Source organism: Corythoichthys intestinalis, chromosome 4 (genome assembly GCF_030265065.1).
Source record: "Corythoichthys intestinalis isolate RoL2023-P3 chromosome 4, ASM3026506v1, whole genome shotgun sequence".
Taxonomy (NCBI): Eukaryota; Metazoa; Chordata; class Actinopteri; order Syngnathiformes; family Syngnathidae; genus Corythoichthys; species Corythoichthys intestinalis.
Genome location: NC_080398.1, coordinates 24,162,183 through 24,181,936, shown reverse-complemented (window position 1 = coordinate 24,181,936; position 19,754 = coordinate 24,162,183). Strand labels below are relative to the sequence as shown.

The window sequence follows — 19,754 nt, the reverse complement described above, 5'->3', positions numbered from 1 at the left end:
TTTAAAGGAATGATTCCACATATGGGAATTCCACTTTACCACCATCTCGAATGCTATATGTTGTGATCAGACCCGGCGGCTTGGGCGGGCATTAGGGGGCCGGGCCCGCCCTTAGAGACTGCTGTTCACGCCCTAGCTCGATTAGACTGTACTGTGTATTTTTTTTTCTAATCTTCCACAAAACACACACGGAGAGGACGAACACTCTATTCATCCTATCTTGATCTGTCGTCATTCAATGGCGTACCGCAGGCAACACGTCACTTCCGCTCATTAATATTCATGACATTAGCTTCTGTTGCTAAGTAGGGACAAACGGTGGCTTGTCCCTACTTAGGAAATGAATGGAAATTGTGTACGAAGGAGATGTTTACAGAGCTAAACCTACCAATTCTCTCTGAAAATGATGTGCCTGGTGCCAAATTCACTGGCAAAGACATAAAAATGTTCTGTTAAAGAGATGGCTTGAGTGTCGAAGGCTGAAAAAGATGAAAAAAAACGAGCCGACCTAAGCATAGCCTTAGCTTTTTTATCGACGCGACTGACAATGACATTCTCCTGTTTCAACAAGCTATCCTTTACCATCAGCCCTGTCTTTCTTATATATCCTCTGGTTGTCCTACGTCTCTTACCGTTCTTGGGGGTAATTTAGTTAGCTTTGTGTAGCGATCGCAAATGCTACTCAGTGACAGCCAACGAACACTTTTAATTTTTTCCTTGATAACAAATCTTAATTCTAAAATTTATTTACACTTCCCCCTTACTGAAGTTTTTTTTTTTTTTAATATATATACTGTATATATAACAGAAACGGTAACCGTGGCAGTCAGAGACCATTGTAATTCTTTTCAGGTCATTCATTGTCAGACAGAAGCAGTACGGCACAACGTTACGCTAAAAAAATAAGTTCAAAATATAAAAATGGCTTACCTCTTTGTCCTCTGAAAGACCATGCTAACCCAACAAAATGTTTACTACGTATGAAATGTGAATGGATTCACCGACCTAGTGTTAAAGTCCGCGCAAGTTGATTCGGTCTTCACATTTTTTCCTCCCGAGTTTTTGGTTTCCGGAAACGTATGAAGAAACCATCCTTCATGTGTCGCAATGTCTAGAGTCGTTTCTACAAGTTCCAAAAAAGCAATGCGTAATCGGCATGTTCGTTTTTGAAAGATTACCGGAGAAAAGTAGCACAAATTACGTTAAGTCTATGCGAGGGCGGGTCTATAATATCCCACTTCGGCTTTACGATGCGACGTCACGGTCTAAAATTAGCATGCGTGCGGTACGCCATTCAACCAATCTGAGCATCGAACGAAGGCGATTTCTAGCCAATCACAGATAAGGGGGGGGGGGGGGGGCGGGCCGAGTAGCCAGCCATTGGCTGCTCATGTTAATATGTTTACGCTGAAGCACTTTAGTTGAAAAAATGCACACAGAAATGCACCATTGTTTTTCGCATATAACTGAGTTACTAACTCTATTACTTTTGGGAGAAGTAATTTGTAAATAATTAATTACTTTTTAGTAACATTTTAACAACATTGGTCGTAAAGATGAAGTCTGCAGAATGAAAAGTGACGAAAGCAGAGATTTCATTCTACCAATTTGTTGCCGAACATAATTTGCCCTCAACTATTGCTGATCACTTCTCAGAATTGGCAAAAGAAATGTTCCCTGACTCATAGATTGCATCGGTAAGTTAATTCTATCAACTGATCTTTTTAATTTATAATTGGACACATGAACGAACTACATTCAAGTCAAACTGAATTGCGAGCTGAAGTGCCATGAAGTGCAGCCATCAAGACATGATAGATATTGCCAAAAGTGCTACATACATTTATAACAAAAGTCACTGTTAAATTTTAGTAATCACGATGTAGCGGAAGATATTGATTGTTCTTTGATTGCACTAGGTTATATGTTACAATATTACCAATAAATTCATATTATTTTAAAAATTGAGTTTTATTTTTGTTTCATATTGCACGCTATATAAAACTTTGTTAGATTAGTCACCAATTTTTAAGGGCATACGTCACTATTTGTAAGACTGCCAACGGCCTCGGGTTGACAGGTATGTTTTCGTTTGTCTTATAGATTTTACGATGAACTACCACTTGTGACTTCAGTGACAGAAAATATTTCAGTGCACTGATGTAGTAATGTACGGGTAATAACGCCACTGTTCAGGCTAAATTTACGTTGAAGAAGTGTGCCCCCTCAAAAAAATGTAATGCTCCCATGTAATTTCTTTCTGCAGCCGGGTCTGGTTGTGATGGAAAACACTAGATTTAGAGTCATAAATTCATTTCAGCTCGAATGGTAGCAACTCCCAGTATTGCCTCATACATAATTCCATACCTTACTGTTTACCAGACAGTGCAGCAGTATGCATCTGTGTCTTTCTGTCTGTGAGCCTTAGATTTAGTGTGTGTACCCTCTGCAGACACACAAACACACAAAGCCAGTGCTCTGTGTGCTTATTTCATTATGGTACGTAGCAGAGGGCACACGTTGTTCAAGTTGACATGCTGCACCTCCTCCATGCTGGAAATTGGCCTTCGTCTCCCGCCAGAATTCCCTGGCAGAGGTTATCAAATAGGTGGGAGCGCATGTCAGACGCCTCCCCGCTGAGCAGGTATGACACTGTGAGCATGTAATGACGACTGTTGAGATAAAGGCGTGGACGTAAAGTGGTATCTTTTTCGCAGTGGGTTCAAATAGAACGAAATGCCGGCAGTAAAATGGAGGACTGTCAGTGTCCTGATGGAAAGACAATTGGTGCAGTAAGTAGCAATCACACTGAAATAAAAACACTGCCCAGTGAGCAATTGGGATATAAACGAGGAGGCACAGCATCACCATGTGGACAGAGGGTAGTACTACAATGGGCAGAACAAGTATTTGATGCACTGCCGATTTTGCTGGTTTTCCCACTTGCAAAGCATGTAGAGGTCTGTAATTTGTATCATAAGTTCTCTTCAACTTTGAGTGACGGAATCCAATACAAAAAAACAGAAAATCACGGTGTATGATTTTTAAATAATAAATTTACATTTAATTGCATGAAATAAGTATTTGATACGTCACAAAAATCGAACTTAATATTTGGTACAGAAACCTGTGTTTGCTATTACAGATACCAAACATTTCCTGTCGTCCTTGACAAGGTTTGCACACACTGCAGCAGGGATTTTGGCCCACTCCTCCGTGCAGATCTTCTCCAGAGCCTTCAGGTTTCAGGGCTGCTGCCGGGCAACACGGACTTTCAGCTCCCTCCATAGATTTTCTATCGGGTTCAGATCTGGTGACTGGCTAGGCCACTCCAGGACCTTAAGATGCTTCTTACGGAGCCACTCTTTAGTTGCCTTGGCTGTGTGCTTTGGGTCGTTGTCATGCTGGAAGACCCAGCCACGACCCATCTTCAGGGCTCTCACTGAAGGAAGGAGGTGGTTGTCAGCCAAGATCTGGCAATGCATAGCCCCATCCATCCTCCCTTCAATACGGTGCAGTCGTCCTGTATCCTTGGCAGAGAAGCAGCCCCAAAAAAATGATGTTTCCTCCTCCATGTTTCACGGTTGGGATGGTGTTCTTGGGGTTGTACTCATCCTTCTTTTTCCTCCAAACACGACGAGCCGAGTTTAGACCAAAAAGTTCCATTTTGGTGTCATCCGACCACATGACCTTCTCCCATTGCTCCTCTGGATCATCCAGATGGTCAGTGGCAAACTTCAGACGTGTCTGGACATGCACTGGCTTCAGCAGCGGGACCTTGCGTGCGCTGTAGGATTTTAATCCATGACGGCGTAATGTGTTTCCGATAGTTTTCTTCGAGACTGTGGTTCCAGCTCTCTTCAGGTCATTGACCAGGTCCTGCCGTGTAGTTGTGGGCTGATCCCTCACCTTCCTCATGATCAGTGATGCCCCACGAGGTGAGATCTTGCATGGAGCCCCAGAACGAGGCAGATTGACTGTCAACTTGAACTTCTTTCATGTTGAGCGCCTTGAAAAGTGGAAAAGCACTATAAAAGTATAACACCATTCCATTACCATTCTAATAATCGCTCAAACAGTTGTTACCTTCTTACCAAGCTGCTTGCTTATTTTCCTGTAGCCCATCCCAGCCTTGTGCAGGTGTATTATTTTATCCCTGATGTCCATACACAGCTCTTTGGTCTTGGCCATTGTGGAGAGGTTGGAGTTTGCTTGTTTGAGCATGTGAACAGGTGTCTTTTATACAGGTAACAAGTTTAAACAAGTGCAATTACTTCCGGTAATGAGTGGAGAACAGGAGGGGTTCTTAAAAAAGAACTAAGAGCCGAAATATTTACTAGTTGAGAATGTATCAAATGCTTATTTCATGCAGTTAAATACAAATGTATTATTTAAAAATTATACAATGTGATTTTCTGGATTTTTGTATTAGATTCCGTCCCTCACAGTTGAAGAGAAATTATGATACAAATTACAGACCTCTACATGGCTTGCAAGTGGGAAACCCAGCAAAATCGGCAGTGTATCAAATACTTGTTCTCCCCACTGTGCATGTCAGCCAGTCATGGGAAGTAAGGCCGCTCATGCAAATGTTCATTCATTTTCCAAACCGCTTACCATTCATGCACATCTTGAAGTTAAAAAATATTAAATACGAAGCAAAAGTCTTCCCTTGAACAAAAAAATAAATAAGCTCTATTCATTTAAAAAGGAAATGACAGAGAATTGCGATAGACGTGAAGTACAGGCCAAAAGTTTGGACACACCCATAGGCAGAGTTTGACTTGGCGGGGGAGGGGGGCAAAACATGTTGATGACCCCGAAACGATGTGTCACTAATAAAATTAACTTACAAGATATACGTTCAGTTAGTAGCTTAGCCCATACATGTTAATACAGGCATCCCATCTACGTGTGTGTTTGTGCGCCTTTTTCTGTCTTAACTTGTGATGAAGCAGATGGCTCATAGATTTTTGCATTCCATGCAGATTCCCAATTGAGTTTTTTCCAGTCACTCACACCTTTGCGAAACGAATCCTCACCATGGTCAGTTTGAAAATGGTGACAAGCAAAACAGGAGACGGCATCTTTTTTGAGTGAATATTCCAGGCAGGAATATTTACAATTATACGTTGAAAATAAGCCTGTCGCAATATGCAATATTTCCATTTTTCGCACGATAAATAAAAATGAAGGCGGTAATTTTTCCGCTGCGATTTATCGCGTGCATGTGTGGCAGACATGCTGTTAAAAGTTCGGATTCCTTGTTACCAACTGCGCAAAATGAATCTTCATTCCAGGTCCGGCAAAAAATAGCGCCGGAGCCAATCGTTCCCATTATATCCTATTGTTCAACGTATACCGGCCGCGTCAGTGATCCGGATTGACTGCGGACCATCTCTGGCGTGCCGGTGTTGTTGATGTGTGGGCGCTCCTGTCAGGGGTGACATTTCACGCGGGGCAGCTATTTTTCGGCAGAACACGGGATATTTGAGTGGCAAATTAAGAGCGCTGTGCTTCAAACTCGTCCTGTTTATGAAAGTCGATTGTCATATGCTGGTGTTGTGCATTAATGAGCAGACGTGACTTCTGTGGCGTTTGCTAACTTTTTTAATGCGCGTACACTAGATATCATGAAATAGCAAACTAGATGTGCTACGTCCCATGCCATTGGCTACGTGAGCCCAGAGTGATTATGGGACACGTAGTCCAAATACTACATCGATGAATTTAAAACCACTATGACTGAATGGAAGTTAAGCAGGCCAAATCAATCCATACTAGTGACTATAGATAATGCTGCAAATATTGTTAATTCAGTACGTGACACAGATGGATTCGGACCACAAATAGGATGTCTTGCTCATGTAGTAAACCTAGCTGCTAAGAGAGCTGTAGTAATCAACAGTGTGCCCCGCCTCACTTTACAAACAGTAAAGATTGTTCTCAGCACTTTGATACTAAATTTCTTCAGATCAGTAAGAAGTAAGCACATAGATATTATGCACTAAAATGCAAGTTTATATGATGGCAATTTAATTTTTGCTCGTTTGCAAACAAAAAAACAAAAACAAAAGAAACAAAAAATAGTGGTGGGTTTTTTTTTTCAGAGCATTAAATGTATTGAAATCAGATCGAAAATCGTGTCCCCCGTATCGAAAATCGCACCGAACCGTGACTTAACTGAATCTTTGCATCCCTATGGAACACCATTGCAGAAGCTATGAGGGGAAAAGTTTTCATTTGCCTAAATGCTTAAGTCATTAACTGCAATTATATTTTTTTTTCTTGAAAAACACATTTTATTTATTCTGTGTTTCTGTGCGGTATTAATATTGTTGTCTTTTACTTAAGAGGCATGGTCTATTGGTTTTAGTTGTGATTTCTTATCGCATTTAAATGGGTGTACTTGATCTATTAATATATGCTGTATTCTCACTGTGCCATTGTAAATTGTTTTTTTTTTTTTAATTGGGGGGGCGCAATAATATCGCATATCGCAATAATTTATTAGATAAATTATCGCGCACTAAAATTTGTTATCACAACAGGCCTAGTTGAAAATGATTTTTTTTGTTTGTTTGTTTGTTTCCTATCTTTTTTTTTTTTTTTTTTTAGGGGAATTCTTAAGTAGGCTGCTTAGGACAGCTATGCTTTTGGCCAAGATCATCCTCCATTGAGTTTGGTACACCCAGTGGTGGTTCTGTTGTACAATTAGCGTCTTTAGTGGGGGAAACTGAAACTCTGCTTACCATTTTGGCAGTGCTCTCTGGCATTTCATGGTCAACATCTTAAACCCTTGGTTCTCATTCAGTAGTTGTTGTCGCTTTTGAAAACTTAGGTTTGAAAAAATTACGTCATTATCCATCTTGTATTTTATGTCCTCAGGTAGTTTTGGCTAAGTAAAGCAAATGACCGTCTCTAAGGTGCTAGTCACATGATCTGTTTGAAAATGTATTTTGGGCCATTTTATTTTGTTTATTTATGTTGTTTGTTGTATTGCTTTACAATTTTTATTGACAACACTTTACTGGCAAAGTCTTAATTTCAAATTTATATACACTGTGTAGGAAAGTCCATTACATGCAATGATATTTTTCGGCCACCAGGGAGGCTATGCTCCTCCCCGGCCTACCCTTAATCTCCGTGTATGGCAGTGCTTCTCAATTATTTTCTGTCACGCCCCCCCAAGGAAGCCGTAAATGTTTCGCGCCCCCCCCTCAAACTCTCTGCCGCCACTGTAAATAGTATCATTTGTCTATAAAATTACTATTATAAATACGCATCTGCCTAACATTGTGTCCTTTTTTTTCTAATAAAGAAAAAAAGTAACATAGATCAACTTATAATAAAGTATAACTTTATTAACATTGTTTTGTTTGTAACAGAGAAGACTTGACGTGCATCAATTTGCCTGAATTTAAAAAAAAGTCACATCCAAACTGTAAAAAATACACTCAAGGTACATTTTTGACCATTTGATATAGAAAAATAAAATGTAATAAAATCAGTAAACAATAACAAATTAAAATTGATTAGAAACATTCACTCATGAGGACAATATGCCAAAAAATTTGACCGAAAAAACAAAACTGAATAAAAGAAAAAAAAGAGTGTCCTTGGACAGGACAGTTTTTATTTTTGCTGCTCACAGTATTTACCTCCTTTGCAATGGTGTGGAGTTATTTTGCAATGAGAATGCTAACAATGCTCACTGGATTATTGATATAACACTGACAAAGCAGGACGATTGTTGGCAATATTCGGCACGTTTTCACAGAAAAACAATCAAGCGGCTTATCAATGAGATTGGGGTCTAATGTCTTTAAGTGGCGTCTTAATTGATTTGGCTTCTGGCTGTCCGCTATAATTATTTTTAGACACAGTAAACAGTGGTCTTTCCTCATCACCCACTATATTAAAAGTCAAAGCTAAAAGGCAAACGGCACGAAAAAAGCGCATTCTCGGCGGCCGAGGTAGAACCGTAGGTGAGGGCGGTCGTCGTGACGATCCCAAGCCGAAAATGGCACTTCTCGGGCGGCGACGTGAGAACCGGACAAGACAGTGGGTCGCTGCGTGAGTGAGTCCGGTCGGAAAATGGCTTTCGAAAACGGCAGTGGCACACTGCTCTTCATATCTGTTTTCTGTGTGCTGAGTGCTCTTCCTTAGTTCAAAAATACTGCGCGCACTCTGAAAATAAGAGCGCCACTGCCACCTACTGAGTGGATGTGCAAGTACGGCAAAAAAACAAAAAAAAGCATGTTCCCCGAGGTCACATGCACCCCCCCGGCATCGCTCTGCGCCCCCCAGGGGGGCGCGCCCCACTATTTGAGAAGTACTGGTGTATGGACACACCTCATTCAATGCAACACAAATGAAGGTACCAGCGCCATTGATAGAGCAATAAATTCCATTAATCAACCCTGAAAAGGCATAACTGTGAAGTCAAAAACCATTTTACAGTATGTGACTCCCTCTTGACGCTCATTAAGAGAATGGCAAGAATGTGCAAATAAGTAATCAAAGAGTGGCTACTTTAAAGATACTAGAATATGATACATGGCTTCAGTTATTTCACCTTTTTTTTTTTTTTTTTTTTTGCCAAACACATAATTCCACACGCGTTCATTCATAGTTTTATTACATTCAGTGACGATTTACAATTACAATGGTCATGAAATTAAAGAAAACGCAAAAATGAGAAGGTGTGTCCAAACTTTTGACCTGTACTGTATATTTCGGTTTAAAATGTTTGTATTTTCATGTTACATTGGAGTACACGCAACCATCTTATGCAGGTATATAGTTTGCATTTTATTTTCTTCATTTTGAAATTAGACATTTTATTGAATGGAATTTATTTTATAAATTATGAATGAAAATTAAACTTTCATCGGATACCTATTAATACACCCAAATAACTGAATGTGTCATTTTGAAATAGTTACTAGGTTTTATCATGATTCTTAAAATGTGTAGGATACTATCATCTGCATTAAAGAGCATACGACAGGAGAAAAAAAGTCTTAAATAGCATAATTATGTGAATTAGAATCATATTTTGAGATGATTCGACTATATACAACAATTTCGCAAAGAGCAGATGACGAGAAATTAGTCTTTTAATCTGCCGGTTAGCCACGCCTACCGTTGTAGGGCTCTAGCGTCCCCAACAGGTGGATGACGTCAGTGGGAGAATGGGCTCATCGGTTTTACTATTCAGCCCATTGAGGGGGAATTATGCAGAATGAGGAAAACGCGACGAAGAGAGCCGCAAAATGTCATTGTTTCAGTCTCTCTACTCCAATATTTTCACAGGATATTCTTTTTATCCAAGTATTTTCCCCAATTGCTATGGAATATGAAATAATAAAAATGCACCTATTCAGGATGACATGGCAAAATTACTCGATAATGGTCAAAACTGTTGACTTCACCTTTACTGTCGCACCTCCCGAACGATATTATATGACACCTAAATCGGGCTTATGACATTTTCCTTCCCTGGCTTGGGAGAATGTAAACAAGCCAAGAGGCGTGACAGCTAGCTGGGATGCTAACCCGAACCGAGTGATGTTTCAAAGTCTTTGAAGTGGAAAATCACACATAACTAGCCCGGATGTTTTGACATGACGACTGGGTTGTCGATTGTCTTCGCCGGAGAGCAAATTACAGATCGCTCCCCGGAGGAGGGCGGCTGCAGTTGTTGTGCAGCTAACGTGCAGCTAATGTGCATGAGGAGAGCTTTTTACATGCCTATCAATGATCAAACGTAGTAGTCCTTAAGTTAAAGAAAGTTTGTTGTGTTTACTTTGTAATCGCTGTATTCGCGACTATTGTTAACTCAAAGTAGCAAATTCTGATCGGTCGGAAAATTTGACAGAACACCGGGCACATGAGCACAATAATCTGAATATATTACTCTCCCGGCGGGTGGATGTGCGACAAGACACCGGTGTTGTGCCGAAAAATAGCCGCCCCGCATGCATGTCAGCCACAAAATGCGAGCCACCTACATATTAAAATGATCCAAGTATTTGACATACAGGGTGACCCCAAAAAAAGTTTACACTGCCATAATACAACTTAAATGCCATGTTTATTCATCTTAGAATTAGAATTTAATCACAAATTATACATTATTGTAAAGAACATGTACAGTACACTCTATTTTTCAATGTGTCCTCCCTTAAGTGTCACAACAGCCTCCAGGCGCCTGCGGAACGCTTGACAGGTCTTCTTTATGTAGGATGCTGTCATCTTTTCCCAAGATCTAACAATGGACCTCCCCAAGGCTGCCACAGAAGTTTGTGGCTTCTTACAGGCACTGTCCTCCACAGTTGCCCATATGCTATAATCCAGGGGATTGAGATCTGGACTCTGGGGTGGCCACATATCACCTTGTCAATCAACTTTTTGGTCCGCACAGATCGGGTTTTCCAGACCCAGGTTTTCGTGAGGCTGTTCCAGTATCTTTCAGCTTCTTTTTAACTTTGTAGCCTGCACATCTGGATATTCTCAGATTTGCTGCAATCTCAGTAGGTGTCAGACCGGCACGCAGCAATTCAGGTACAGCTAAAGTTTGTTCATTTTCAGTAGAAGCACAGGAATTGTAGAGACGAGAGATTACCAGCTGCATTGAGTGACCTTAATGAATCACTTAAGCATGACAACCTATTTAGATATGTTTCAATGGCTTTTAAACAAGCAGTCAACTGAGTGTAAACTTTTTTTTTGGGTCACCCTGTAATACAAAACACAATGTTTACTCACTTCCTCGTAAGTCCAATGGTCCCACAGTAGTAGGGCTTGTTTTGGCCAATATCCACGGTGAATGGGAACCTTTTGAAACTCCAAAAAAGTCGCACATGCCTCTCCCTCATACAGCCATATTTTTCTGCAGCCGTTTGGCTGGCGTGATGCGAAAAATAAACGTATTAATCCGCAAAATCAACTGAATCCTTAGTCCTCATACACAACAGTACTGCTGTATAGTGAAGAGGACTCCTTCTCTCGTACACGTCACAGCGCCGTCCTCCTCAATGCAAGACCGAAGCTGGAAGTAACTCATTTTCATGGCGCGGGATTAAAAAAACTAAATAAATATAGCGATCGCTTCCACACACATCCAAGTGGTCCATATCATTCAGGAGCATAAAATACCGCATGTATTATGAAATAAACATGCTTTTTCGTGTCACAGGCACTGTAATAATGTGGATCCAATTTCTTTTCTATTGTTTTTCTATTATTTATGCATATTATTTGCTTAAAATAAAGAAAACATCTATTATGCGGGAAGGAAGGAAGAAAATGAAAGTTTATTACCATTCTTTAATCTGAATGAATTATTATACATAGTCATTTTACATGTTTTTTGAAAGATTCAACATCTTTATCTAAAGGATAGTGAAGACAAATAGAAAACCATCAGCTTTTATTACATTCACAATGAGCACATTTGTAATATGATCGTTCATCAGATACTGATATTGCTTTTTCCCCCCACACTAAGACATGTAAATGTGTGTTGTCCCTGTTCGTAAATGAGATCACGCATATTTACAAAAAGTTGATGATTATCTGTTTGGAGCCTGGCACAAAAATATGCTTTTCAATGTGCCTCACAGGAAAATTGCTTTCAGTAAGGATGTTTTATTTTTAGGGGAGAAATGTAATTAGACAATCACAAAAACACTCAATCATGACCTGTCCAATTAGCAGGAACGCAGTTTGTTATCATCAAGTCGTGTTCACATCTTCTCTGCCCTTTAACTGCCTCCTCATTACCATAATACCCCTGGGAGACTGCAGTATAATGACATCGCTTTGTATATGTCTGTATATTGGCTATTGGCTCCTAATGCATGCTTAGTCCTATTCATCGACTTTTCAATAAAGGTACCTTTATGAAGTGCATATAATTTATTCATAACTATGCTAGTAACGCTGGTTATTGTTAAATAAACATTTTGTAATTGAATTTTTTTTTAAAAACATGTTAACACAGGTAAAATTGGCTACATTGTCATGGAACACATAAAATTCTTTAGTCAAGCTACCACTCAATATGAAACGAAATTAAACTCTTTTGTGATTTTCAGGCACTCGTCTTCCTGAGAAAGGTGCGACTACGGGAAGCATCATCGGTGCCATCATCGGCGTCATCCTCATCGTGGCAATCATTGGCACGGCTGTCGTCATGTTCCGCAAACATCGTGCCAAGAAGCTCAACGGAGAGTAAGTTTCCCATGTATTATGGCTCCTTATGCGGAAAGACTTGCTTTAAAGAGCACACGACAGGAGAAGAAAAGTCTTAAATAGCATTATTATGTGAATTAGAATCATATTTTGAGACGATTCGACTACATACAACAATTTAGCAAAGCGCAGATGATGAGAAATTCGTTTTTTAATCTGCCGGTTAGCCACGCCTACCGTTATAGGGCTCGAGCGTCCCCAACAGGTGGATGACGTCAGCGGGAGACTGGGCTCATCGGTTTTACTATTCAGCCCATTGAGGGGGAATTATTCAGAACGAGGAAAACGCAACGAAGAGAGCCGCAAAATGTCATTGTTTCAGTCTCTCTACTCCAATATTTTTACAGGATATTCTTTTAATCCAAGTATTTTTCCACAATAGCTAAATAAATGGCTTGAGAAGGACCAGTCAGCCCGTTGAGGGGGAAGTATTCACAATGAGGAAAACGTGACGAAGAGAGCTGCAAAATGTCATTGTTTCTGTCTCTTCAATATTTTTACAGGATATTCTTTTTATCCAAGTATTTTCCCCAATTGCTAAAAATATGGCATGGTCATGACAAATAACAGTCTTGTGCTAAATGGAATATGAAATAATTAGGGCTGTCAAACGATTAAAATTTTTAATCGAGTTAATTAAAAATTAATTAATCATAATTAATCGCAATTAATCGCAATTCAAACCATCCCTAAAATATGCCATATTTTTATGTAAATTATTGTTGGAATGGAAAAATAAGACACATGACGGATATATACATACAACATACTGTACATCAGTACTGTATTTGTTTATTGTAACAATAAATCCACAAATGGCATTTTTAACATTCTTTCTGTTAAAGTGATCCACGGATAGAAAGACTTGTAGTTCTTAAACGATAAATGTTATAGTTACAAGTTATAGTAATTTTATATTAAAACCCCTCTTCATGTTTTCATTTTAATAAAATTTGTAAAATTTTCAATCAAAAGTAGAGTTAATATAATAATAAGAAGAATAAAAATAGTGAAAAGTTTTACGTGTATTTTGCATAGCTAAATTGATATGGAATGCCAGTTTATTTAGCATTGTTGTTTAACTGTGTGTCAGAATAGGGCCTCGTTACTATAGACTGAAGTGCTTTTCTTTTTGAGAACATTTTTTTTTTTTTTGAGAGATAGGAATATTATTTTTGTTGTGCTTTCACTAAACGATACTTATGTTTGTTGTGAAGGAGAAGCTTATGCCAATAAACGGCGCGCCTGTGTCCACTCGCCTTTACTGTATAACATATACAGTGGGGAAAACAAGTATTTGATACACTGCCAAAACCCATTGGCAGTGTATCAAATACTTGTTCTCACCACTGTATCTGTACATATCTTACCCAAAATAAAACAAGAGACACATAATTGCCACTAAAAGAAAGAAAACTTACCGAAATATGTGTGGAGCACAAATAGCAATTTGCATTGCATTGTGAATACAGCATAAACGTCTCACAACTACTAATTCTCCCACGTTTAGAAGACATAACATGAGTATGGAACAGCGCTGCCCCCAAGCGGCCGGTGGCATTCTCTTCACTCTTAATGTCCATAAACGGCCTAATTGTAATGTTTGAGGCAATATGCCAGCGGGTGCGTTAATTGCGTCAAATATTTTAACGTGATTAATTAAAAAAATTAATTAACGCCCGTTAACGCGATAATTTTGACAGCCCTAGAAATAATAAAAATGCACTTATTCAGGACGACATGGCAAAATTACTCCATGATGGTCAAAACTGTCGACTTCACCTTTACTGTCGCACCTCCCGAACGATATTTTATGACACCTAAATCGGACATATGTCATTTCCCTTCCCCGGCTTCGGAAAATATAAACAAACCAAGAGGCGTGACAGCTAGCCGACATGCTAACCCGAACCGAGTGAGGTTTCAAAGTCTTCGAAACGGAAAATAACACATAACTAGCCCGGATTATTTGACATGATGACTGGGTTGTCGATTGTCTTCGCGGACCGGCAAACCGCCCGGCGGAGAGCAATTTACAGCTCGTTCCCCGGAGGAGGGCGGCCGCAGTTGTTCTGCTGCAGCTAACGTGCAGCTAATGTGCATGAGAAGAGCTTTTTACATGCCTATCAATGATCAAACGTAAGTCGTCCTTTATTCAAAGAAAGTTTGTAGTGTTTACTTTGTAATCGCTGTATTCGTATTTCACATAATACAAAACAAGATGCTTACTCACTTCCTCATAAGTCCAATGGTCCCACAGTAGTCGGGCTTGTTTTGGCCAATATCCACGGTGAATGGGAACTCCAAAAAGGCGCACACGCTTCTCCCTCATACAGCAAGATTTTTCTGCAGCCGTTTGGCTGGCGTGATGTAAAAAAATAAACGTATTAATCCGCAAAATCAGCTGAATCCTTAGTCCTCATACACAACAGTACGGCTGGAAAGTGAAGAGGACGCCTTCAACCGTACACGTCACAGCGCCCTCCTCCTCAATGCAAGACCGAAGGTGGAAGTCACTCATTTTCATGGCGCGGGATTCAAAAAACTAAATAAATATAGCGATCGCTTCCACACACATCCAAGCGGTCCATATCATTCAGGAGCATAAAATACCGTGTGTATTATGAAATAAACATGCTTTTTCTGTCACATGCACTTTAAAATTGCTGTGTGTTATTTTGCAGCGGTCCGCCCAAGCATAAGCCCCCGCCACCCAAAAAGAACAACACTGCCGTGAGGCCGGTGAGACTTCAACACATATAATTTGCTCCTTTGTGTGATTACAATAAGCATAATGCAACTTTAACACTTTGGCTGTCATTAATGGTGATAGACGACCAATCCATTTGGACTGGGATTCACTGCAAACCTTCCTAGTTGAAATGGATTTGTTGTCCATCATCGTCAATGGCAAAATCACTTAAAAATAATTGTGTTCGTGTGTAGCAGGTGACCACCACTCACGTCCCCGCATCAGAAGAGCACCTTCTACAAAATCAGTACTACAGAACCCAGGATGCAGAGCCAGTCACAGTGAGAATAACACTGCCCTTAACTCACAAAGAGGGGATTTTTGTATTTCCGTGATATGATATAAACCAGTGGTCCCTAAGGATGCAACAATACTCGGTTTTATATTGAACCGTTCGATACACCCTCTTGGATTCAATACGCAAAAACATTCGATCCAAATGAAAAGCTCCCAAAATGTATTTTCCAAATTTATTTTTGCCGTCTCTCTTGCTAAAATGTCCGCCGCAGCTTTGCCTTGAAAAAAAAAAACTCTGCCACTAGCAGCCCCCCTCATCCCCCAAACTGCCTGAAAGGTGGGAGGTGTGGCATCAGCAGTGGCGGACTTGGCAATTTTGGGGCCTAAGGCGAACATATCCAGGGGCCCTCTTCATGGGTCAGGGGTTAAAAAGGTGAGAAGGGTGTGGAGGAAATATGTTCTGGTACACTAGGGCTGTCCTAAACGACAAATTTTCTCCTGATTAGTCAGCCGACTAGTTTTACGATTAATCGACTAATCTAATAATTTTGACATTTTTTTTTGACATGGCATTTTTGTTGACACTTATTGATTCACAAAGCTATTTTGGAACGCTTAAATTCTTTATTAAAGTACAAATAATCATGTAAATGGCGACACCAGAGATCTCCCGACATGTTACCATAGTAAACACTGCAACATGTGAAGTAGGGCTGCAGCTATCGATTATTTTAGTAGTCGATTAATTAATCAACTAGTTAGTTCGAAAAATCGAGTGTTCAGATTAGGAACATTTAATGCGTTGCAGAATAAATTCTTGGAAATGTAAAACAAAGGCTTGCTAAGATTGCACTTTCAAAAGAGCCTTAAATTTAAAACACAAAATGAAATTCCCGAGTGTTTCTTCAAAATATGCAGAATTGCACTTTCATTAAAAAAAAAAAATAAAAAAAACCTCAGCTTAGTTTCACACGGTTTTAAAAAAAAAATCTAAGTACAACAAAATTAAATTGGCTAATTTGAATCGGAAAAGTCCGCTAGCTTAAATGCTGCAAAATGCTAATGTTTTTTTATTTTTTTTTACAATGCTCTACAAAAAATCGTTCAAACACACATTCCCACAAAAATGGTTAAATATGCTGATAAATTAAATTACAAATGCTTAAAAAAACATATTAGCTTCAACAAAAACTCATGTTGGTCTTAACAGGGAGCAGCTGGAATCAGCCATGTTAAATGAGTTATGTCATATTCACTTTTGCCACTAGAGGGCAGTGTATCCGCCCAAATATATAAAACTAAATGCAAACACTTTCAAAACAAACCATTACAACGCCACTCAAACGAATACTCGAAGCCGCAAAATTTGATCCGAAGCTTTTTTCTAACTAAATTACTCGAGTTAATCGATTAATCGTTGCAGAACTTTTGGGATTAAGTACAAATAAATGTGAGTTGACTTCACTGACGGCTAGAACTCCTTCTTGCAGGACCTGGACGCTTATAATGACGATGACGAGGATGACAACGGCGATGACAGGGCGCGAGTCCACTACTACGCCGCCGCTCCTTCCGGGTGGGATGATCCGGGCAACGGTGAAGCACCACCGTTCTACGAGCGTAGCGAAAACGAGTCTCATCACGGTCCCGACGTCAGCCGTGGGGACAGCTTTATTTCTTCTGCCATGTTTGTGTAAACGTGGCCCTCTCTCCAGAGATGTGTTCTTGTGTACCATGTGTGAGTGTGTGTTGATAATGTAAACTTTTCGAGCTTTTTTTTTAGTCATTGTTTTAATTTTGAGCCAGCACAAGTTCAAAATCTCAATTTTTTGAAAGGGACATTTATAGGTGCTTGTAGAGAAATAACTTATTCATTTTACACGAGAGTGGATAAAACCAATTTTATTTCTATATGGTATCTGTTACGTCACCTTTTTTAAGCATGTAACTAGTATAACTAGCGTCATGGTGTAGATTGCAGAGGGAATCTGGATTAGGTTGACAAAATCTGTTACAATCTCTGCTAAGGATTAATTCCCTACATTATGTCAGCAAGCCGGATCGTGTACTGATTTAATGGGTAAATCATTTGAAACCCTCCCCTATTTTGTGCCAATCTGTTGATTATGTTGCGAATCATTGTTTTATTTGTAAAGAATTTACTTTTGTATTGATTGCCACACTGTAATTCACACGTTTTAAATGAATAAATATCCTTTAAAACAATTTTCCATGTTTTCTTGTACAATATTTTTAAATAAATTTTTTAAAATGCAAATAAATGCTAATGTTATTGTATAGAATAACAATAAAGGGTTTTTATTTGATAATCGTGTGCGTGAAGCCGATCTAGCTAAATTTTTTCATTATAAATATTTCCACATGACTCAGTACGTTCACACTATGTGAACTGTAAAGCATGAATGGTTGTAGTCCGTTAAGTTTTTATCCAATTTGTTTGTGGTTCTTGTTTTCTTCACTTGCTGAATGCTCCATAGGGTTGAGATCAGGTACCGATTTGGTAGTTGACCAATCTTCAATTTGTCTACCTTAGAATAGTCTTGTACAGTGGTACCTCGACATACGATTGCTTCAACACACGATCTTTTTGACATCCGACGTAAAATTTGATTCGCCATTTGTTGCTACATTTGACGACATGCTCAAAATACTACGATTTATGACTGCGCCGCAGTTTCTTTGTTTGCCGTAAGACGGATGCACTGCGGATTTTTTTTGTGAGAGAAATCAACACTGGTTCCAAGAAGGTTAGTGCAGGTGGTGAAAAAAAGGAAAAGGTGACGCTTACCAGTGAAATGAAGATGGAAATGATAGAAAAATATGAGCGTGGTGTGCGCATCCGTGAACTGGCTCGACGATACGGCTGTAGAATGTCTACGATCTTGACGGTCCTCCTCCAACCTCCGTTCGCCAGTCTTTATAAAATTAAGTGACAATTGTTATTATGGTAACATCGCCAAAGAAATTGCCAGCTTTGTCAGGTTTCTAATCATTTATTCCATCAACTTGTGCAACACAACGCGCCTACTGTCTGCCAGAGTTGATGCCAGCAACAAATCATTAAAAGAGATAGAGCGTGCGGTAGAGATTTTACTATCTTACTGTGACATCAGCCACGCGGTCCGTTCAGGTAGCACGCAAAACATCCGCCACATTAGAACCAAACGCAGTTCCGGTATAAGATTCAGGGCAGGAACGCTGTTCCAGTATACGGTGCTTTGAGTCTGAAAATATGACGGCAACTGTCAAAACGCTATGTAGAAAAAGAAAAATACAAAGCTGCCACACATGCATTTCATCTCCAAGAAGAAAACAATCTACCAACATCAAATTTACATACACAAGTGTTAACAACAAGCATAATAAATTGCTGTGTAGGGTAATCCGTTTCCACCGATATTTATTATTTATTTTATTCCACGGACGGCATGGAGGTTTCCCCAGCTGCTGCAGTTATTTGAGTCTGACGAATCCACGCAGCAAAGCAAAACGCCTGGACTCATTTATCTGTTCAATTGGCTGACATACTGACAAGTGATCACCAGAGATAGTTAGCTCTGATTGGTTCAGATATGCAATTTTCCTGAAACAGCAAAAAAAATAAAAAATAAAAAAATAGGGCAATGCAACAGAAAATGGATCAAATCTTGAAGAGCAAGGAAAGAACTAAGGTGGCTTATTTATCATATTTTGTTTTATTTGCTCTGATGGGTAGGTTCAGAACATCTTAGCTGTCAATGTGCACTTTGGACTTATATTTGTTAATTTGTGTTAGGATACCTTTCCTTATGATTTAAAAAAGTAAATGTTTGTGCAATCTTCAAAATATATTCTATTTCACTCTGCATAATATAAGTCATTTGTACTTATTTTTTCTGAATGTATGTTACTTATATCTTTAGTATTAAAAAACACAGCAAAAAGTACGTTTACATTATCTTCAATTTCAATATACATCTTATGTTCTTAAGTAGTTAAAATTGAGAGTTGGCATCTAGTATGTGAGGAAATGAGGGAAAATAGAAATTATGAGATGGAGGTTGGGGTTATAGCTGTTTTTGCTTTTATTTTGCAAATCATTGAAAAAAAAATACAATTTTGAATGAAAATCAGTGTTTGTTTGTGTTATAGAAATAACTGACCAAAACAGTTTTCTTTGCATTTCAATAGTTTTGACCCCACCCCCACCCCCCCAAAAAAAGTTTTCTTTGCATTTCAGTAGTTTTGACCGGCCTGACAAACCCAAAAATAAATAAATAAATAAATAAATTTTCTGGCTCCGTGGTGACTTTCACTTCGGGGAGTTCAAGCAAGAAATTCTAACCACTTTCACACCTGACCACTACCCGTATTTTTCGGACATTGCGTATTTTTCGGACAAACTGCGACAAGTCGCAGTTTTTGTCATAGTTTGGCTGGAGGTGCGATTTATACTCTGGAGAAGACTTATGTCTGAAATTATTAACACATTATTATTAGGGTT

General features: G+C 39.2%; 1 protein-coding gene across 2 annotated transcripts in view; it reads left to right on the top strand.

Annotated features, from left to right (window-relative positions):
* si:ch73-22o12.1 (nectin-2) overlaps nucleotides 1–17,463 on the top strand; it is a 332,756-nt gene extending 315,293 nt beyond the window's left edge. The window contains exons 7-10 of one of the 2 annotated variants that reach the window (XM_057833548.1): nucleotides 12,105–12,240; nucleotides 14,946–15,003; nucleotides 15,211–15,294; nucleotides 16,741–17,463. In XM_057833548.1, the coding sequence (XP_057689531.1) occupies nucleotides 12,105–12,240; nucleotides 14,946–15,003; nucleotides 15,211–15,294; nucleotides 16,741–16,947 (485 nt within the window). In that variant the 3' untranslated portion in view covers nucleotides 16,948–17,463. Of the gene's footprint in view, nucleotides 1–12,104; nucleotides 12,241–14,945; nucleotides 15,004–15,207; nucleotides 15,295–16,740 lie in introns of both variants that reach the window. The other variant, XM_057833546.1, reaches the window with a different exon arrangement.
* The last annotated feature ends 2,291 nt before the right edge of the window (nucleotides 17,464–19,754 follow it).